At 42.8% G+C, this 22,105-nt stretch overlaps 2 protein-coding genes and 1 pseudogene across 5 annotated transcripts in view; all 3 read left to right on the top strand.

Annotated features, from left to right (window-relative positions):
* The window catches only part of Rhoa (ras homolog family member A), a 44,865-nt gene extending 26,355 nt beyond the window's left edge, over nucleotides 1-18,510 (top strand). For 2 of the 4 annotated variants that reach the window (XM_013159615.3, XM_063248853.1), the window contains 5 exons: nucleotides 3,390-3,469; nucleotides 8,974-9,131; nucleotides 13,274-13,394; nucleotides 15,509-15,639; nucleotides 17,223-18,510. In XM_013159615.3, the coding sequence (XP_013015069.1) occupies nucleotides 8,976-9,131; nucleotides 13,274-13,394; nucleotides 15,509-15,639; nucleotides 17,223-17,396 (582 nt within the window). In that variant the 5' untranslated portion in view covers nucleotides 3,390-3,469; nucleotides 8,974-8,975 and the 3' untranslated portion in view covers nucleotides 17,397-18,510. The remainder of the gene's footprint in view (nucleotides 1-3,389; nucleotides 3,470-8,973; nucleotides 9,132-13,273; nucleotides 13,395-15,508; nucleotides 15,640-17,222) is intronic. The other 2 variants (XM_005006647.4, XM_003476669.5) reach the window with 1 other exon arrangement.
* LOC111753506 (U2 spliceosomal RNA) lies at nucleotides 12,915-13,030 on the top strand (annotated as a pseudogene).
* Nucleotides 18,511-19,859: 1,349 nt separating the features above from the next.
* On the top strand, nucleotides 19,860-20,937 carry Gpx1 (glutathione peroxidase 1). The gene is made up of 2 exons (XM_003476448.5): nucleotides 19,860-20,171; nucleotides 20,376-20,937. The coding sequence occupies exons 1-2, from the start codon at nucleotides 19,926-19,928 to the stop codon at nucleotides 20,733-20,735; spliced, it is 606 nt and encodes a 201-aa protein (XP_003476496.2). The 5' UTR covers nucleotides 19,860-19,925; the 3' UTR covers nucleotides 20,736-20,937.
* Nucleotides 20,938-22,105: the final 1,168 nt, after the last annotated feature.

Here is a 22,105-nt window from a genome sequence, read left to right as displayed (position 1 = left end):
AATATTTCCTGTAATAAAAATCTGCAATATAGCTCGGTATAGTGGCACATGTTTGTAATCCCAGCACTCAGGAGGCTGAGGTAAGGGGGTCCACTTGAGTTCAAAGCCAGCCTACACTATATATTGTCTCTAAATACATAAATATTCTGTAATATGACATTATGGTTATGTTTTCTTTGAAAGATCTTGAAGAATGGATAGAACCAAAACATAAAAATCCTATGTCTGCCAAATGGCAGTGGGAAATTGCTGACACTGTCCTATAGACGCTGATGATGAATGTGTCTGCCCTGGCCAGTGCACTACCTGCTAGCCACATGTGGTTTTGAGCATTTGAGTAAGGGCAGTGTGACTAAGAACCAAATTTTTAGGTTTGAATGAATTAAATTGGGTGTGGTGTTACACTTGCAATCTCAGCTACTTGGGAGTTGAGGTAAGAGGATCCCCATGTTCAAGATAAACCTGACAACTTAGCTAGACTTTGTCTCAAAGCGAAAATGCTGGGGATGTTGTGTAGCACGCTCCAAATTCCATGTTTCACTTTCCAAAGTTAAGTAAGTCAAAACATTGATAGAAATATTCTTCAAAATTAACATTCCCACATGACTAGTGACTGCTGTGTTTAAGCAATGAAGCTGTTGGCAGTAGCAGCTCTGAGATCAAGGGTAGCCCAAACATTCTGCCTGCCTGCCTTGTTTTTTTAGCACTGGAGATGAAAACAGAGCCTTCACTCTGAGCCATTATTTCCACCTGTTTTCATTTTGAGACCAGGTCTCTTAATGTTGCCTATGCTGGGCTCAAACTTGCTACCTTCCACCTCAGCTGCCCAGAGTACTGGAATTACAGTACTGTACCACCATGCCCAGACACCATTCTGTCTCTTACATTGTCACTTTAAGCAATGCTTCTATTCTGATTTTTTTTTTTGTTATTTTTATATTCCAATTTATAGCTATCATGATGAAGTCCTTGTGAGTAATTAAATGTGAGGGGTGGTTTTTGTTTTTGTTTTGTTTTTGCTTGTGTTGTGGATTTTTGAGATAGGGTCTCGATGTATAGCCCAGACTGGCCTCCAACTCATGGTGATCCTCCTGCCTTAGTCTACCAGTGCTGGAATTCCAGGTGAGTGCCACGATCCCCAGGGAGAAAAGTCATACTTAAGGATGTTGAGAGAGCTTCACATGTGCTTCCTTGGAAAGATGGAATTGAGGTATATTTTGTTTCTGTATGTAACAGCTAGTGGCGAATAGTGGCTTTTGTTCTTTCAGCAAACATGTGAAAAATGCACTTGCATGGCATTGGTGTATAATGATGAGTAAAAATCCTGCTCATGGTGGCACAGACCTATAATCCAGCACTCTTGAGAGGCTGAGGCAGGAGAATCATGAATTCTAGTCATAGGTGATTGAGTAAAAGTTCCCCTGTTCTAAATTAATTAGCCTTCAGTCTAGGAGAAGGAGACCTATCCACTAAAGTGTTACATGTATGAGGATATTCACACAAGGGCTGTGTGGGCAAGCAGAAATCAGAACAAACTTTTTGGCAAAGTGATTTTTCATTTATCTTGAAAGGTAAACTTTGAGAAAAAGACAAACGGTAAGATCTCCCAGGCAGAAGAAAGATGTTTCTGAGAGCAAATATGCTGTTACTTTTATAAAACTGTCGTGGTGCCAGTGATAGTGGAGTAAATTATCAGTGAATAGGAATTTGTACTAAACTTACTTGGATTTGTAGAGATGACTTTAATTTTGGAATTGAAAACATTGCTTTTTGATACCCAAGAGGTACTCATGTGTGAATGGCTTTGTGATTCAGGCTTGAATCCCAGAACACTAATCCTTGAAAGGATTTTTCTGACCCTCCATTTTTCTTACCTAAAAAATTGAAGTTTTAGTTTGTTGCATTAGTTTAATCATTTTTTTGTTTTGAGTTGAGTTGGTTTGGTTTTGAGACATGGTCTGGCTGTGTAGCCCCGGCTGGTTTCAAACTGCTGGCAGTCCTTCTGCTTCAGCTTCCCCAGTGCTGGGGTTACAGGTATACACCTAAGTTTAAACAGTTTTCTGCTTTTTTTAAATCTGTTGTTGAACTATTAGATGTTCAGTGTTCTTCATTAAATAAATGTTTCATTTAGACCCCCTATTTTCACTGTTGGTCAGATCCTCTTTCATATTATTAACTATGACTCCTTTTAATCTTTTGAAGCATTGACTTGTTTCCCCCTTCCCTTTTTCTTGTGGATTTTTTGAGACAGCATCTCATTAAGTAGTTCAGGCTTGTCTTAAAACTACATAGCCCAGGGGCTGGAGGCTTAGCTCAGCGGCATAAGCACCTGCCTTGGAAGCAGGCAGTCATGAGTTCGATCCCCAGTACCAATAAAAAGGAAAAAGACCAAAAAAAAAAAAAAAAAAGCTACATAGCCCTGACTGGCCTCGAACTTGAGGCAATTCTCCTCCCTCAGCTTCTGTAGTGCTAGGATTTTAGGCCACCATGTCTGGCTTCTTCTGTGTGTGTGTGTGTGTGTGTGTGTGTGTGTGTGTGTGTGTGCGCGCGCGCGCGCGCGCACGCACAGGCACACTGGGAATTGAAGCCAAAACTGCCTCACACATGCTAAAACATAGGCACTCCCTGAAAGAGTCCTCTAATTTCTCTAGTATCACTAGTAAAGTGTGTAAATTTTTGTTTGGAATCCTTACCAGAGGATTAAGCCATGTGTTTTTCTAGTTCAGTTTTTGTTAGATGTGTGTTTTCTTGTTACATGTTCATTGGTTCCCACTGACTAGGATCTCCGGCAAGATCTGCACTAAATCCTGACACAGATTAAATAGGGCTCTTACCTACCTCTTCTGTAGACACTATACACTGACAGATTCCTCCCTGTCAAATGAGAGGAAGGCTGTTTATCTATTTGTTTTGAGACAGGGTTTCACTATGTAGTATAAGTTGTCCTTGAACTTGCTTGTGTAGCTCAGGCTTGCCTCAAATTCTGTGTAATCCTCCTGCCTCAGCCTGCTTCAGCTTCCCCAGTGCTGGGATTGCAGATGTACACCACCATGCCCATCAAGGAAGGTTGGTCCGTCCACCATTTGTTTGTTCTCCCTCTCTCCGTCTCCCTCTCCCTCTCCATCTCTCTCTCCCTCCTCTTTCGACACTTGTGTAGTGCCTTGAACCAATCCTGGTGCCTCAGCCTCTTGAGTACTGGGCATATAGATGTGTACCACCATGCCTGGCAGGAAGGCTGTTTTTTAGTGTAATTGATTTGCCTCTTATCTTTTGAACCATTTGTAAATTTGAGCCTACTAATATGCTTTTTGTGGTACTGAGGGTTGAATCCAGGGGTGCTCTGCCACTGTGCTTATATCCTCAGCCCTTTTCCTCTTTTTTATTTTAAGACAGGGTCTCCTTAAGTTGCCTGGACTCAAGTAAAATTTAGGATTCTCCTGTTGAGCTTCCCAGAGTACCAGGATTACAGGTGTGTACCACTATGCCCAGAAACTAAGTCTTCATATATATGGTATTCTTACTGCATTTTATGTAACTCTTAATCATCTTAAAGTGATAACTGTTGGAATTCTGAGAATAGAGTCCTGAGGCAGTAGTAAGAAATATTGTGACCCTTTTGTGTATAAGAAACAGTATTAGCCGGGCGTGGTGGCACATGCATGCCTGTAATCCCAGCATTTGGAAGGCTAAGGCCAGGGGTATTGCTGTGTGTTCAAGGCCAACCTGGGCTACAAAGTGAGTTCAAGACCACCCTTAACTGCATGGCGAGACCTTGTATCAAAAAGACAAAAACAAAAAACAGTCTATTGAGGACCATGTGGCCGAAGGACCAGGTATGGTGATGCAAGCCTATAATAATCCCAGCACTCATGAGGCTGAGGCAGGAGGATTGCCAAGAATTCTAGGCCACCCAGGTCCACATATTGAGTTCAAGGCCAACCTGAACTGCGTAACAAGTCTGCTTTTTTAAAAAGTGAAAAGGCTAGTAACTCCCCTTACCCCGAGATCTCAGAATAGGGGTTCTTTATCGCTCAGCTTTACATTGGTAGTCCTTTTTGAGACAGGCTCTAAATTGCCCGTGTTGGCCTCCATGCTATCCTGCCACAGCCTCTTTTCACTTCTGTTTGTTTGTTTTTGTTTTCATTTTGATGCCCAGTCTTCCCCCTATGCTTTTTTCTTGTTGTTGTGGATTTTTGTCTGTTTGTTTTGGTACTGAGAATCAAACTCATGACCTCATGCTTGCCAGGCGTGCTATGCTGCTGAGCTATATCCCTGGCCCCCCACATGCTTTTATCTAGTGTCAGTGGGCACAGGGTTTCATGACACGTTTAAGAGTAGTCTTTGACCTGGTTTCTATTTCTTCGCAGAAATTTAGGCTAATAGAGTTGGAGTATAATTGATTTTTAGATCTTTCTGGCAGTGAGTTAAATCATTCTCATCTCTCCCAGTTGTACCATTTAGGGCTTCTGCCTAAATGGATTTTCAGTTTGAAAACTAATGCAATTACACATAAGTCTGACATTCAGTAAAATTAGTAATTTTAGTGTTCTTTTCTCATCTGGGAAAAATAGGAATGATGATTACACCTGTCTGGCAAGTGCAATGTCCCAAGTTCAATTCCTGATACCCATAAAAAAATAAGTAAGTCAAAAGTAAAATCAAAAAGGAAAAGGAAAAAGAAAATCCTTTTTTAAAAGAGCTCAAGATCAAATCAGTGTGTATGAGGAGACTTGACAGAACAGAGTAGTGTTATAGTGATTAAGGAACAGTCTATACCCTTTGTTAGGATCTGTTACAAAGTAGCAGATTCCAAAACTTTTAATAAAGGGCCATCTGCCTCAGAACTCAAGATTGCAGCAGTTGAGTCCTTGTACTGATCATTTGGATCAATCCATGGGACCTATACCACTGAGCTACATTCCTAGCCCTTTTCTATTTTGAGACAGGCTCTTAAGTTGCCCAGACTGGCCTGACCTGGAATTCTCAATATTGCAGCCTGACCCTTTGAATTGGCACTGTTGGCTTTTGGTGGGCTTCACATGTGTGTATTTATGTATGTTGGTTGAAGTTATAAAGTATGTGTGAGAGAGACCCTTAAAGCTGTAAAGTGGGTGTGGGTGTGGGTGAGAGAGAGAGAGAGAGAGACCCCTGAGAGACTTTGAAGTTGTAGAATTCCCCAGAACCTAACAGTACATCATGTAGGAGAAAAAAGGAAAGAATGATACAACTCTGTGGTCTCCACCAGAGAGCTGAGTACATTAGCACTGCAAATTTATTTTCATCATGAAGATTTGAAGAATTAGAAAGAGATTGCACCCGAATTGGGATGCTATGTGAAATTGATACTATCAAACAGAACAGAATAGAATAAAATCAGTCAAAACAAGATGGTGAGGGCAATACAGGGCTTCAAATCGAGTTAATAGGAAATCAAAAAAGTTACTATAATATATCCTGCTAATTTTAAAAAAAATTTCCCTTAATTAAATAATAAAAAAAACAAAATTTTAAAAAAGGGGGGGAGATTGAGATAAAAGAGGACATAACAACATAACAATACAGGTCAAAACAGAACAATTTAAGCAACATAGTGTTTCACCACAAGATAACCAGACTTAATAGTAGTTACCATAGTGTCTCTTTCCTTGAAATATTTTAGTATAACTTCATATACTGTAGCATCAACCATACCAAGACAGTGTAAAACCATTCAAGAGGATGAAAGTATTACAAGGTATTTAGAACCAGCTAACAGAAAACGAATAATGGTTTCTATATTATCTCTTTGCCTATAAAAATTTTTGTTTATACTATCACGTATAACAAAATCCAATAAGATACAACATGATAAAAGCAATGGAGACAGAAGAACAATAGTTTGATGGGACTTCAAAACAAGATTATATTAAATCAGCACTAGCTGTTACAACGTCTTGTTTTCTTCAGAATAGCTGTTCATATCATCACAGCCAGTAATATCAAACAGCCCAGAATAAAACCATTCCAATTAATGAATGAAAACTTTATAAGGCTTCAAAGCCATATAATGGAGAATCATGATTACCATATACTTTTATGTATTTGTATCATTTCTTACACTAGGGAATGAATTAGATTTTATGATGGTAGATTATTGGTGATGTCTGAGAAATATTACTAGAAGTTTGGCAGGAGGCAGGTTGGAGGGATATATGGAACCCAGTGAGTATGGGGCAGCTTCCCCTCACTGCTGGGACTACAAGTTGTGCCAGAACAAAGAAGGTAACCAAAGGAACCAGGGAGTAGGAAGATCTGTTGTTTTAAAATAAAGGTTGGCCTGAGGGTATACCTTAGTGGTAGAATATTCAGAACCTGTGTTCAAAACAATAAAATAAGGCTACCTTGCATATTAGTCATTGGGCTGCCTGTTCTGTGTACAAATTAGAATTGTGGGGTCTCATAGGCCATTGCACATAGCCCCCTATTTACTTTCCTTGGACACTCATTCTGCAATTGTTTGCACAGAAATGGGAAACACATTGCAGGTTACGTTTTGTTTCCGTGGTGACTGCTTATTGTAATTTGCTCAGAATGCTTTTCAAGATCTGGAGTAAGGTACATCTGTTTGTGACAGCAGAGCATATAACTTGAAATGGGTATTTTCTTTGCCTTTTCAGCACCATGAGTGACTTGAATGAGGTTGGTATGATCACTTACACATAAAGGTTTATTTACTTATTTTTAAATTTGTTGGTTGTTTGAGACAGGGTCTCACCTATGTAGCCCAAGCTGGCCTTGAACTTAGAGCAATATTCCTGCCCCAGCCTCCTGAGTAAAAGATTTTTAAACTTGAGACAATAATTAAGAACTTAACTAGGTATGGTGGCACACTTTTATAATTCCAGTTACTCAGGAGGCTAAGGTAGAACATTACAACTTCAAGCCAAACCTGGGGCAGTTTATCAACTTTGCAAGACCCTGTCTCAAATTTTATTTTAAAAAAGCAGTTTGTGTGCGTGTACTGGCTATGTAGCTCAGTTTGAAGTCCTTAGGTCAATGGTGGCAAACCTACAGCATGTGTGCTACGGTGGCTGTTAATTATCATTGAATGCTCTAAAATGTTCGCCATCACTCTCAGTAAATAATTGGCATTTAACAGTATTAAGTTTTCAAACCGTGTATGTAATAGGAACCTTTTCCTATTGAGATCTTCTGTAGTTTCTCTTAGCAGTTATTTGTAGTTTTCAGAATATACAGTTTTGGTTTTCTGAAACAGTTTGTGTCACCTAGGCTGGCCTTGAACTTATGTACCCCTCCTGCCTCAGTCTCCTGAGTGCTGGAATTACAGGTATGTGCCACTGCATCTGGCTTCAGAATATACATTTTTGTACTCACCCCTCCCCTGTTCCTTTTTGAGGTGGGGTCTATGTTCTTCATTCTGGCCTTGAACTCAGATCCTCCCTCCTCAGCCTCTGAGACAGCTGATATTGTAGGTGTACACAACTGTGTGTGGCTCTAGTTTTATACCTCTTTTGTTAAACTAACTACTTTTGATATAAATGACATTATTTTAGTTTTCATTTTCATACTGTTAATTGGTAGAGTATTAGAAATTTTGTTTTTTTACAATTGGTGTTGGTCTCATACCCTGTAATATTGTTCAACTGAATCATTTTTAATGAGTTCCTAACATTTCCCATATATAAGATCATATCAAAACTAAATTGTGGTGGCACATACTATAATCCCAGAGCTGAGAGCGGAACATCCCAAATTCACAGGTACCTTGTCCTAGGAAGCAAGAACCTGTCTCAAAACAAAAACAGCTTGATGTTATGGCACATGCCTGTAATCACAGCACTCTGGGAAGATGAATTAGGAAGATGCTGATCTTGAGTCCAGCCTGGGCTACTTAGCAAGACAGTGTCTCAAAGTAAAAAAGGGCTAGGCTCAATGGCCTGTACTAGGGTTGGGGTGGGGGAAAGAAATTATATATGAATTGAAATAGTTTGGCTATTTCCAAGGCAGATGCCTTTTTTTTTTTTCTCTTTGCAATACTGAGGCCAAATTGAGGGGCATTCTGACACTCAGCTACATTCCAGCCCTTATATTTTATTTTGAGATAGTCTTGCAAAGTTACCCAGACTGGCTTTGAACTTGTGATCCTCCTGCATTACCATCCCAAGGTACTGAGCTAGCAATTTGGGCCACTATTCCCAAATAAAATCTTCTGTGTGTGTGTGTGTGTGTGTGTGTGTGTGTGTGTGTGTGTGTATTACTGGATATGGAACCCACAGCCTTGCTATATTAGACACTGCCACTGAATTACATCCCCAACCTTCTGAATGCCTTTTATTTCATTTTCTTACCCAAATTGCTTTGGCTGAAACCTCAAATTTTATGTTGTATAAAGGTGGCAGGAATAGACCCCTTTTACTTATTCCTAGTTATATAAGGAAGGCTATTAATTCTTTTTTTTTTTTTTTTTTTGGTACCAGGAATTGAACTCATGACCTTGCACTTGCCAGGCAAGGGCTATGCCACTGAGCTATATCCCCAACCCCTTAAATCTTTTTTTTTACCCCCCCCCAATTATACTGTATCCTTAAATCTTTTAACAGTAAATACAATTTTAAATAGGAGTTTCTAGTGTAAAACCTTTTGATGTCAAGTGAATCAGTGTATGAGACGGTTTTGTTTTGTTTTGTTTTGTTTTGTTTTGTTGAGATAGGCTCTCACTATATAGTCAAAGCTGGCATTGAATTTGGGGTGATCCTTGTACCTCAGTCTTGAAACTGTTGGGATTACAGGCGTCTGTTAGATGCCTGGCTTTAGAAATTTGAACTCAGGTATACTAATTGAAGCCAGTGGCCACAAAACTGTGCCACAGCCTGCTATTTGTAGCAGTCTTCCTACCTTCTGAGTGCTGGGATGCCTGGCCTATGTGTGACTTTTTATGAATTCCATTTATAACACCTTTGTTTTGTATTTCAGCAATGGCTGCCATCCGAAAGAAACTGGTAATTGTTGGTGATGGAGCTTGTGGTAAGACATGCTTGCTCATAGTCTTCAGCAAGGACCAGTTCCCAGAAGTATATGTTCCCACAGTGTTTGAGAACTATGTGGCAGATATTGAAGTGGATGGGAAACAGGTGAGTTAACTTTTCATAATAACTAGTGCTATTTTACATGTTAGGCTCTTCATAAAGCCATTAGAGAATTAGGCCATTTGCCTCTTGATACAGTATGATAGAAATGCTGGAAAGGATAGTCTATTCTCACCTGTCATCTTAGTCCAGTTTTGTTCATTGATAAATTGTTTTCTAGACTTCATACACATTCTTAAGTGCTTTACATGAGGCAGCCCTAGTATATGCAGTCTTTCGAGCCTTATTTATTTATCAGTTGATTGATTGCCCTTTTTTTTATTTTTATTTTTTTTGGTGGCACCAGGGATTGAACTCACGGCCTCACACCTGCCAGGAAGGTGCTTATGCCGCTGAGCTAAATCCCCAGCCCCAGCTGATTGTCTTTTTGAGGCAGAGTTTCACAATGCATTGCAGGCTGGCCTTTGTAGCCCAGGCTGATCTCAAATTTACAATGATCTTCCTGCCTCAGCCTCCCAAGTGCAGGGATTACAGACATACACCACCACGCCCAGCTACTTAGACTTTTTTGTATGGTTGACTTTGCTTTTTACAATTCTATCAGTGTATCATACCAAATGCTCATTTATGTGATTAATTCAAGAGGTAGCCAGACGTGGTGGTACATGCATGTAATCCCAGCACTTGGGAGTCTGAAGCAGAGGGTTTGCCGTGAATTTTAGGCCAGCCTGAGCTTCCATAGTATATTCAAAGCCAGTCTACATCACATAGTGAAACCCTGTCTCAAAAAACAAACAGGGCTGGGGATTTAGCTTAGCGGCGCAAGCACCTGCCTGGCAAATGTGAGGCTAAGAGTTTGACCCCCAGAACCTACAACAACAACAAAAAGTGAATAGAAGCAACCCCATTAACTGGAAAGAGGTTGCTTATGCTTCTCAAAGGGTTATACTGATTGGATACCACCAGTAGTGTGACGTTTAAACAGTATTTCCATCTACATTTTAACACAAAATTGCCTGCTGCAGTTGTTTCAATGTCTTGCCTGATGGCAAAATCAACATTTCCCTGTGTCTGTCCTGAAAGCCCTAGGGGAAGACAAAAATAGTCCTTGTGGAATTTATTTTGTACTTTTTAAGTTTTCAGAATAATGCCTTACCTTGCTTCTTGTATGTGAAATAATTACCCTTGTATGTGAAAAAAAAAAAAAAACTTGAATACTCCAATGTGCTCAGTCCTGTTGGACACTCAGTCACATATCTCTTCTGTGGGGAATGCTGTCATAGCTTCACTCCCTTTTTTCTTGCCTGTTACCATCTTCCTGTACCAAAGTCACTTAGCTCTGGTTTGTGGCACCATATATGAAAACATGGTTCAGAGTATTTGAAATTCCAGAGTTTCTTGTTACAGAGCCTCCTGATAGTCCTGTGACCATGGGTGAACTGCCTATCCATTAAGTCCTCCTTCGTCATATTAGAAGTCCCATCATGGCTCTGTGAAGTAGTTGAAACTATTTGAAAGCACCACATTCTAAGATTGGCCCGAAAATACCACACTTAAACACTTTCATAGTTTGTATTTCATTTTATCCAAATGTAGGGTGAGGTACACAGACTGCTGTCAGGCCATTCCAGCCTCACAGAATTTTGAGTCCAACCTTGAAGGTGACTCTACAGTGCAGAGCATTGCTAGTTCAATGTCAGTTTTCTGCATGTATGCTTGGTTAGAGGTGTTTTTTCTAGGTCTTTTGAGCCAGGGACTCAGGATGTAGTCTCATCTGGCCTTGAACTCGCTATGTAGCTTAGGCTGCCCTGAAACTCACAGTGTGCTCCTATCTCTGCCTTCCAAGTACTGGGATTATATGTGTGCACCATACCTGAGTCTCATGATAGTTTTCTTGTGCTACCAATCTTGAGCGTGACTGACCATGGCAAGTCAGGACAGTCCCTCTTTCCAGAAAAGGTCTTGATTGGAGAAAAGTGTCACAGACTAGCTGGCTGCTTCAGAGAAATTTGGGAGCTCCCACGGTGGAGGGGGCACTGCCTGAGAATGTCCATATTCACAAGGAGAGTTGTGCTGGATTGTAGGTGATCATGTTCCCAGGAAGAACCTGCCCCAAACATTGCCCCTCTAACAAGAGATAGACTCATACCCTAAAAGCATTTATCAGTAGCTTGCTGAGGTTGGATGTTTCTGACTGAACACCCTTGGAGCATGGAGGCATCCAGGAGAGTGGGATTTCACAGGTAGTGTGCAAAGTATCCTTTCAGAGGTATGAATAAGTTGTAACAAGTTGAATATCAGTTTATCTTAGCTATATGTACCAAGCTGATGGTGTGCAAGACAGAAGGGCAGTGGTTCTTGCAGAGGTTCTTTAGCAGATCATTAGCCATGAACTGGCCAGGAAGAAATGTTTAAAAAATGAAATTTGGGGGCTAGGGATATAGCTCAGTGATACAGCACCTGCCCCGCAAGCACAAGATCCTAAGGTTGATTGCTGGAACCAAAAAAAGAAAAAGGAAAAAAATTGCATTGTGAAAGAATTAGAGTGTTCCAAGCATTATAAAGACAGGTGACCTAGCTGGCGGTACTGAAAGGGGACCTCCATCCAGAGCCCAGGCATCAGTTAAACTTCCTACCACAGAAAATGAACCAAGTAGCCGGGTATGAAAATAGTACTACCCCCTACCTTACAAAATGTTTTCTTGCAACCATTCAGGCAGGTCAGCAGTAAAGACAGAGCTGCCAGGCTTTTCTGTGACTTTAGGCTTTGTATAACATTTGGAACATCTGGCATAAAACCTTTTCTTGTTACTCAGATACAAATTTGCTGCACACCTGTAATCCTAGCTACTTGAGAGGCTGGGGCAGAAGTACCACAAATTCAAAGCCAGCCTGAGGATTTCAGTGAGAGACTTAATTTTTTTAAAATTTAAATTTAAAAAAATAGTAAGAGGGAGATATAGAGATGTAGGGATAGCTTGCTTAGCACACCGAAGACTGTGGGTTCAATCCACAGTAATAGAAGGTGTCAGTGTTTACATGCTAGAGCATAATGAAACAGAGGAAGGAAATGGTTGAGTGAGAATGTATTAAGGAAAGTTACTTGGTGTGACATTTCTCTTTACACCTGGTGCCATGTTTTTTATAATTTTGTTTGTTCCTTTTCTTTTCTTTTCTTTGGTTCTGGGGATCAAGCTCACGACATTTGTACTTGCTAGGCAGGGGCTTTGCTGCTAAATCTCTGGCCCTTGGTTTCCTTTCTTATCTGTCCACTTTCTTTCCTACTATATAATGTTATTTATAGTGAACACTTTTTCCTGGCCCAGCCCCTGCCCAATTTAGGGATTAAGCCCAGAGGCACTGCACCACTGAGTTACTTCCCTACCCCTTAGGTTTGTTTTTTGTGTAGCAGAAATGAAACTCAGGACCGCACATTTGCCAGGCAGGCACTGTGCTGCTGAGCTATATCCCTGGCCTGCCAGCCTTTTTTTGGGTTTGAGACAAGGTCTCACTAAATTGGCTTCAAATTTGCAATCCTGCGTTAGCCTTCCAGGTAGCTGGGACTATATATAGACACATACAACTGCACATATGTAAAACACTTCTTACAAAGTTATTTTCACCAGTTAATTTAAATTATGCTACTTGGTTCATTTCTTAAATCTGTTCTCAAATTTGCTATTTTGAGAAATCTGAAACCTAAAACAGTATAGGCACACATTCACCCAGGCACAGTGACCCATATCTATAAGCCCAGCACTCTAAAGATGAGGCATGGGGGCTGCAAGTTTAAGTCCAGCCAGGACAGCACATCAAGACCCTGTCTCATTTGCTTGTCAGCTTTTTGGCTAAGATCAAATGTACTATCTGTTCTTATCAGTTTGATTGTCTGATACATCCTCTATCTGAGGACAGTATATTAAAAAAACAAAAAATGACCCTGTCTCAAAATAAAAAGGTGTGGGAATGTAGCTCAATATGAAGGCCTTGCATTCCATCCCCAGTACGAAGGAACAAGGAGAATACCTCAGCATTTGGGTTTCATTCTCCTAAAAATTAAACACTCTTCTATTGTACTATTTTGGATGGTGTTGTCTTTGAATGTACTTTGGCAAGTGTCACTTTTTCTAAAAGTGGATAGTGGAATTAACCTCCTATTTCTGTGGTCATTTGTTTTTCCATCTTAGGTAGAGTTGGCTTTGTGGGACACGGCTGGACAGGAAGATTATGATCGCCTGAGGCCTCTCTCTTACCCAGATACTGATGTTATACTCATGTGTTTCTCCATTGACAGCCCTGATAGTTTAGGTGAGTAGCATTATAAGCCTGTTTGTCACCATGTGTTTACATGATGAACATGTGGTTTTTCAGACCTCTTCTGGACATCAAACAGAAAAAAAAGCAGGACTAGACTTTAGAAAAAGAGTCGTCAGTAGCCAATGTCCTCAAGCTTTGGAACAGTAGAAGTGGGCTATAGCTCCTTTTTTAGCCTCTATCTTGTGGGCTACAGTGATTGTTTTATTGTGGTGCTAGAGATGGAATGCACATAATGCTAAGCAATCATCATAATACAGAACTGTACCACTAAGCCTGTTCTAGTGTTTAAAATGTATCTGCCGTACTGTTCAGTGTAGTGGTTTACAACCATAATCTCAGCACTCTGGGAGGCCAAGGCAAGAGTTTTTACAAGGTTAAGGCCAGTGTGGGCAATTTAGCTAGACCCTCTCAAATAAAGGGTTATGGAACCGGGAATATAGCTCAATGGCACAGTGCCTGCCTGATAAGCACAAGGTCCTAAGTTCAATTCCCGGTACCAAAAAAAGGATTAGAGATTTAGCTCAGTGCAAAGGCCCTGGATTCAGTCCCCAACACCACACACAAAAAGTAGCAACCTTTTAGCTAGTTGTGGTGGGATTACAGATGAGCACCAGCAGGCCTGGCCTTTTGGAACTTTAAAAATGATAAGGGCTAGGGCTGGGGATTTGTCTCAGAAGTGTAAGCACCTGCCTGGCAAGTGCGAGTTCGTGAGTTCGATCCTCAGTACCAAAAAAAAAAAGATATGGACTAGTTACAATACAAGGTATGGTGGTGCACACCTGTAATCTGAGCTCCTGGGAGGCTGTGGCAGGAGGATCACCCTGAGAGTTTGAGGTCAGCCTGAACTACATAGCAAGACCCTGTCTTAGGAAAGATGGAACAAACTACATAGGGTAAGGAGAAGGCATGGTGGCACATGCTTGTGATCCCAGCATGAGTGGAGCTGTAGTTCAACAGCAAATGTTTGCCTAACATACACAAGATCAAGCTAACGTGTCAACCGAAAGCTAAGATCTGTTTGACAGATCTGAGCAGTTATTGTCTGCTGCTGAGAGTTCTACAGATACAAGAAAAAATGTCTTCATGCTTTCTGATTGAGGCAACCAAGATTAAATAGGCGAATAAATAGGGAAATCATGAAAAGTGCACACACACACACACACCCTATTAGGATTGAATCCAGGGTCTTCACATTGAGCTTGAACTTTGAACTTGGGTTGGGATCCACTTGCCTCAGCCTTCTAGATTTCTGAGAGTACAGCTATGTGTCATCATGCCCAAATACCTTTTAACTATTGAGAGTCATTTTTGAGCCTTTTTGTTTGTTTGTTTTTTAAAGACACTCACTATATTGTTCAAGATGACCTTGAACTGTGCCACCCAGGCTAGCCTCCAACTCAAAGGTGATCATCTCGCCTCAGCCTCCTGAGTGCTGAAATTATAGGTGTGCACCTCCTTGGTCAATTTGAGCCATTTTAAATACCAGCAACTGAGCCAGCATATGTCACATGTCTGTAATTACAGTACTTAAGAGGCTAAGACAGGAGGGTCACAAGTTTGAGACCATTTTAGACTACATATAGATCCTGAAAAAAAGAAGAAAGAAAAATACACAGGATGAAATTCACCTTCTAGGCCCCATGAGCAAGGTAACAAAGAAAATGTGCATCTGGGTCCATTTACTTGGACCCTGTATATAGAGAAAGTCAGCATTCTTGGTGCAATTGAGAGAGTGTTGATGCGGGGGCCTTTTTGTTGTTTTTGAGATCAGTGGGTTTCTGTTAACTGTCTAAAATAATTTTATTATGTTCTGATTTTAATTCTCTCCCCCCTTACTGCACTCCAGTAGCAAGCATTGAAGCTAGGGCCTTTGCACTGAGTTATATCTTCAGCCTTTTTATATTATTGAGACAAGGTCTTGCTACATTCCCCAGGCTGGTCTTGAAATTTCTGATCTTCTGTCTCAGCCTTCCACAGTGCTAGGATCCTAGCTGGATAGCACCATGCCTGGCAAGATGTCCAACATACTTCTAAAACAGCAATGATAATGTCTTAAGATGGAATTGTAATGTTTTCCCATACTGTGTGCATTTTTCTTCTCAAAGAAAACATCCCAGAAAAATGGACCCCAGAAGTGAAGCATTTCTGTCCCAACGTACCCATTATCCTGGTTGGGAACAAGAAGGATCTTCGGAATGATGAGCACACAAGGCGGGAGTTAGCCAAGATGAAACAGGTATGGCCTGGGACAAGCCTCTGTATTCCAGCAGCATTCTTTTTTTTTTTAATATTGGTACTGGGGATTGAACTAATGACTGCCTGTTTGCAAGGCAGGTGCTTATGCCGCTGAGCTAAATCCCCAGCCCCTCCAGCAGCATTCTTTTTTGTTTTTGTTGTTTTTTGAGCCAGGGTCTTAAAATATAGCCCAGATTGGTATTGAACTCACTATGTATGTACCCCAGGCTAACCTGAAACTTGCAGCATTCTTCTTGGCTCAGCCTCTTGATCAGTCAGAAGCTGGGATCAGAGGCGTATGCCACTACACCGAGCCTTATCACATTCTTGAACTTGGATGTTTATGACCACTCTCATTTGACATTCACATAGAGAAACATCAGCATGGGCACCCATGATGGTACATGCTGGCGATCCCAACACTCCTAGAGGCAGAATCACTGAGTTTGAGGCCAGTCTGAACTACATGTCAAGACCCTCGTGTCTTTTAAAAACAAAAAACACCCACCTCATTATGTCTCTGGGGATGGTTTTGTTTTGTTTTTATTTTGGGCTGTTGAACTCTGGACCGTTCACATACATGCTAGGCAAGTCCTGCATCACTGAGCTATATCTACAACCTGGAATGTCTCTTATAAAAGTGCCTTTAAGCACTGGCAGCCCAGGAAGGAACCATCCTAGTTAGTGTCTCAGAGCTTTAGTGGGCTTTTGATTTTCTTCTCTACTTACTACTGGAGTACTTGTGAGGCCAAAGATAAATTAGCAACTACTGCGTACTCAGAATACCTGAAGGCAAAGCTGAGTGTGGTGGCACATGCCTGTAACCCCAGCACTTAGGACACTGAGGCAGGAGGATTATTGCAAGTTCGAGACCAGCCTAGGCTATAAAGTGAACTCACGGCCAGCCTGAACTGCACAGTGAGACCCTGCCTCAAAAAGACCAAAAAAAAAAGAGAAAAACTAAAGGCAGAAAGTTCTAATGCCTTTACCTATTCCTTTATTATAAAGTGATGGTAGAGGTATGGGCTGCTAGCCTCTTAAAAGTCTGTGACCTGATGGCAGGGGACCTGATGATTTAATACTAGCACTTGCCTAATATCTGTGAGGCCCAATGTTTCATCCCCAGAACCACATAAACAGAAAATGCTGGCTGTGGTGCCATACACCTGTGATCCCAGTGCTCAGAATCCTGAGGAAGGAGGACTGTTGTGAGTTTGATGCCACTCTGGGTTACATATGGAGTTCCAGCCTACCCTGAACTACATAGTGAGGCCCTTTCTCAAAAAGAAAAACCCACTGCAATTTCTCTGCCTCAAAGCAGGCTTTAGTTCTATCCCTTGGCATTCAGTTCTCTATAAACTAGAGAAGCACCTAAAGGTTTGCCCTAGATTCCTTCTTTAATCTTCCAGAGCTGCTCTGACCTCTTATTTCTACTTCCCAGACAAGAGCACGTTTACCAGAGACATTTGGAGAAGGGTGATTATTGCATGGCATGATTCTGTCTCCAAGTCTTTTAGTAGAATGGAAACATTCTGTACCTATTTTGTGTATGTATGTAAGTAAGCACTCTTTTCTCGTTGCTAGGAGCCAGTAAAACCTGAAGAAGGCAGAGATATGGCAAACAGGATTGGCGCCTTTGGATACATGGAGTGTTCAGCAAAGACCAAAGATGGAGTGAGAGAAGTTTTTGAAATGGCCACGAGAGCTGCTCTGCAAGCCAGGCGTGGGAAGAAAAAATCTGGGTGCCTTGTCTTGTGAAACCTTGCTGCAAGCACAGCCCTCATGCGGTTAATTTTGAAGTGCTGTTTATTAATCTTAGTGTATGATTACTGGCCTTTTTCATTTATCTATAATTTACCTAAGATTACAAATCAGAAGTCATCTTGCTACCAGTATTTAGAAGCCAGCAATGATTATTAATGATGTCCAACCCATCTGACCTGCCAGGGTCCTTCCAACACTGCTCTAACAGCCCTTTCTGCACTCCACCTGACACACCAGGCGCTAATTCAAAGAATTTCTTTACTTCTTGCTTCTCTCTAGAGACAGTTGGTAACTTTTGTGAATTAGGCTGTAACTACTTTATAACTAACATATCCTGCCTCTATAATCTGTCAGTTGCAGGGAATTCTGAGTCCCCACTTCATAGCCTTACTCCTCATGGAGTTCACTGCATGGCTCTGGGGCAGGCATCCAGTTTTTTTGAAAACATGCTCAGCCAGAAGCCCCATGTCCATGCAGCTGTGGCAGAGTTACAGTTCTGTGGTTTCATGTTAGTTACTTTATAGTTACCATGTAATTAGTGGCACTTAATGTATGTTACCAAAAATAAATATATCTACCCCAGACTAGATGTAGTATTTTTTTCGAGGCAGGTGCTTATGCCCCTGAGCTAAATCCCCTAGATGTAGTATTTTTTGTATAATTGGATTTCCTAAGACTGATATTTGTCATCCCCACAGAGAATGTATTGGTGTTTTGTTTTGTTTTGTTTTGTTTTGTTTTTTTAAACAAGAAAGTGTATTTGGAAATAAAGTCAGATGGAAAATTCATTTTTTAAAAATTCCCATTTTGTCACTTTCTCTGATACCTAAAGGCTGTTGCCTCTCTCTGGACCCACATATCCCAGTGTTCCTTTCTAGAACTGGGTACTAGGAATTTGGTTTGAAGATGGCATAGCCTTTCTCACCTGGACTGCAGGGCCTGGCTCTAATTCACAGTGCTCCTTTCTCCTCACTATTGGGGTGCCCTTCCCGAGAAGCCGTTGGTTCTCAGGGATGACACTTGGTTTTTCTCTTCTCTCCAGCTGACTAAACTTTTTTTCTGTACCAGTTAATTTTTCCAACTAATAGAATAAAGGCAGTTTTCTAAACTTACTGTATCCTGTGTTTGTTTTTCTCCAGGGCAGGGGGCAGGAGGGTGAAAGAACTCAACACTCCTAGCAGTATTTACTGAGTGCAAAGTACCACTTGTGTGCCACACATGATCCATCATTAGCTTGACTCCTCCCCCAGATGTGACTGTCCTGTGTCATTCAGGTTGGGCGTCAGTGGGAAGCCCCCAGGGAGGAGACCTGAAGAGGGCAGTTTAGGCTGAATTTCCTCAGCCCTGCCAAGCTGTTGGTTCTACTTGAGGAGGCTAGAGTATTGTAGGAGTACCCTGTTGCGGAGCACCTGTGTAAGGACACTGTAGCACTAGGGATAGAAAGGAGGAAGACCAGAGGCCTAGATGTGAGGCTAGAAAAAGAACTGTCTTGGAGCCTGGAGCCCTGTGTGCTACTGGTATGCACCCATGTATTATGCACCTTCCTCTAACTTGCCTATTTTGCTTCTTGAGACACAGTCTCAATATGCAGTTCAGACCTTCAACTGGTAGTGGTCATTTTGCCTCAGCCCTCACAGGCATGTGCCAGTATGCCCAGCAATTTGCCCCTAAAGCCACGGAGAGCTGGTGTGGTGGATGCCTCTGATCCCAGCACTGGGTCAGATTGGGTAGGAAGACCACTGTGAGTTTGAGGCCAGCCTGGGCCTCTATTGTGTGAGACCCAACACCGTTGTAGCTAGCTAGTGGCACATGCCTGTAATCCCAGCACACTATAGAGGCTGAGGCAGGAGGGTTACCTTGAACTCCTGGAGGCCAGTCTGCTACATAGTTCAGTCCCAGCCTGAACTACATAGGTCTGTCTCAAAAAAAAAAAAAAAACTCATAGAACTTGCCTTGCCAGATGCAGTCAGTAATACCATTGCCGCAAGTCAAAACTTAATGCACCAGGGCTGGGGATTTAGCTCAGCGGCATAAGTGCCTGCCTTACAAGCAGGCAGTCGTGAGTTCGATCCCTGGTACCGATAAAAAGGGAAAAGACAAAAACAAAAAAAACAAAAAAAAAACATGCACCTGGCAACAGTAGGGTAGATGTTGGGAGAGTGACATGGTGTAGGATGAGGACTTTGTGCAGGAGCTGTTTCCTCTTCCTCAGCAGCCCCTCTTCGAGGTTTTGCCCCACACCACAGTCTTGGTAACTAGGCGCGGCCTCCGGGCCAGACCCAGCCTGCTCTAGCTGCCCAAAATGCAGCTGCCGGATGGTCTGGGTGGAGCTGCCTTAAACCAGGTCACACCCTCCCGCCTGTCCCTGCTGGGGGAAGGGCAGTCCGCCCGGATGGGCGGTGGCCGGATGAGGCGTGACCTTCAGTAGGGAGGAGCTGAGCTCCCGGAAAAGTGTAGGTGCCACGTGACCCGCCAACGAAAAGGCGGCGGCTCAAGAGCACTTAGTCGTTTTGTGCTTTCGTCATGTGTGCTGCTCGGTTGGTAGCGGCCGCTCAGGCCACCGTATACTCCTTCTCCGCGCGCCCGCTGGCCGGGGGGGAGCCGCTAAATTTCGGCTCCCTGCGAGGCAAGGTGCTGCTCATTGAGAATGTGGCCTCCCTTTGAGGCACCACGGTCCGGGACTTCACCCAGATGAACGATCTGCAGGCGCGCCTCGGGCACAAGGGCCTGGTTGTCCTCGGCTTCCCGTGCAACCAGTTCGGACACCAGGTGCAGTGGGCGAGAAGTTGGGGAGGAGTAGGGTGGTGGCCACGGCCTGGGCGCCAAGAGCAGGCCATTGTCGCCTGCAACCCAGGCCCGCCCTGGGTGGTACAAGGAGGGCGCCATTCTGGTGACTCGCGCGAAATTCTGCCTTGTGGTGAGAAGCTACCCGCCTTGTTGTCTCGGATGGTAGCTACCTTTCTCTTTCCTTAGGAGAACGCCAAGAACGAAGAGATTCTGCATTCGCTCAAGTACGTCCGACCCGGTGGTGGGTTCGAACCCAACTTCACTCTCTTCGAGAAGTGCGAGGTGAATGGTGCGAAAGCACATCCACTCTTCACCTTCCTCCGAGAGGCCCTCCCGGCGCCCAGCGACGACCCCATTGCGCTCATGACCGACCCTAAGTTCATCATCTGGTCCCCGGTATGCCGTAATGACGTGTCCTGGAATTTTGAGAAGTTCCTGGTGGGCCCCGACGGTGTTCCGGTGCGCAGGTACAGCCGCCGCTTTCCTACCATCGACATCGAGCCAGACATCGAAGCTCTGCTGTCCCAGGGGTCCGGCCCAGCATAGGGCGCCCCTCCTATCCCGCCTTGGCAGTTGCCAGATGCTCTCCTGGGGGTTCTTCCATGAAGGTGTTTCCTCTCAACCTGTATAGAGGAACATCCGATTCCCAGGAATTTCCCAGAGAGGGCCGCTGGCCCTGTCCACCCCGCCTCCTTTCTGCCCAGACCAAAATGATTTCCCTTATAATAAAGCGCTGGATGTCACACAACTGTGTGTCGGTTCTGTGGCAGTGCCAGTGTGGACACCTTGTCTACAACCTCCTTGCCTTAGAGGTGGGAGCCCAGTCTCCAAATGGGAACTTCTGTCTGGGTCCTGTGCTCCTAGTAGTGGTTTTCTTCTGAGAATGAGATGGGACTGAAATGACTTTCACAAAATACAAGCTGTGCGCACAAACTGAATTTCTTCCAGGTCTTAGACCCACATTAGCCTATTTTATACAACTGAAAACTCATCCAGGGACTGGGGATTTAGCTCAATGGTGTAAGCACCTGCTTAGCAAGCGCAAGGTCATGAGTTCAATTCCCTGGTACCAAAAACAAAACAAAACCCAACTCACCCAGTATTACAAGTTTGTATACAGACTTTCCATATTGCTAACCAGTGTTTTTATGGCTCTATAAAAATTCCTTGCCAGGCCAGGCATGGTGGCTCACGCCTGTAACCCCAACACTCAGGAGGCTGAGGTGGGAAGATCATTGCAAGTTCAAGACCACCCTGGGCTGCAAAGTGAGCTCAAGGCCAGCCTGAACTGCATAGTGAGATCCCGCCTCAAAAAAGACAAAAAAAAAAAAAAAAGAAAAATTCCTTGCCAGTTGCTGCCATCCGTGTTCAGTGTAAACAGTGTACATTGTGACTGGCCTTTCTGACTTACCTGAGACCCAACATTTTACTGAGATAAGTGACATATCTCTGTAGCCAGGTGCTGTCACACAAGTCCACCCCTCCATCTGTTGACCCTTTGGGCAATAATCTCTTAAAACACACTAAAAGCAGTCCCTATCTGCACAGAGCACCTCCCTCCATAGCACCAGTATGCAGTTTATACCTGGACAAGCAAGGCCCAGAGACATTTGAGTGGTATCAGTGTGGGCCAGAAGTTCTAGTGTCCCGCAGTTCTGCCCAAATTGATGACTATGTCTGAATCAACTTCAAGAACTTTGCTTCTGATCCTAAGCATAGAGCTTTTGCTGTGACCCCACTGTCTGCCCTTAGTTCTCTGAGGGTCCTTAGCAGTTGCTCTGGCTTCCCTCTGTTAGAACTCACTTCCTTCTGGCTACAAGGTCTCTCCTCTCAGCTTTTTATTTATATTTTTATTTACTTTTGGTTTCAGGTACTGGGAATTTTACCAGGGCATACCCAACTGAGTTTTACATTTT

The sequence above is a fragment of the Cavia porcellus genome, unplaced genomic scaffold (assembly GCF_034190915.1).
Source record: "Cavia porcellus strain 051 isolate PalLab524CR breed Dunkin Hartley unplaced genomic scaffold, mCavPor4.1 scaffold_5, whole genome shotgun sequence".
Taxonomy (NCBI): Eukaryota; Metazoa; Chordata; class Mammalia; order Rodentia; family Caviidae; genus Cavia; species Cavia porcellus.
Note: the sequence above shows the minus strand (reverse complement) of the source record. Positions and strands in the feature narration are given on the sequence as shown.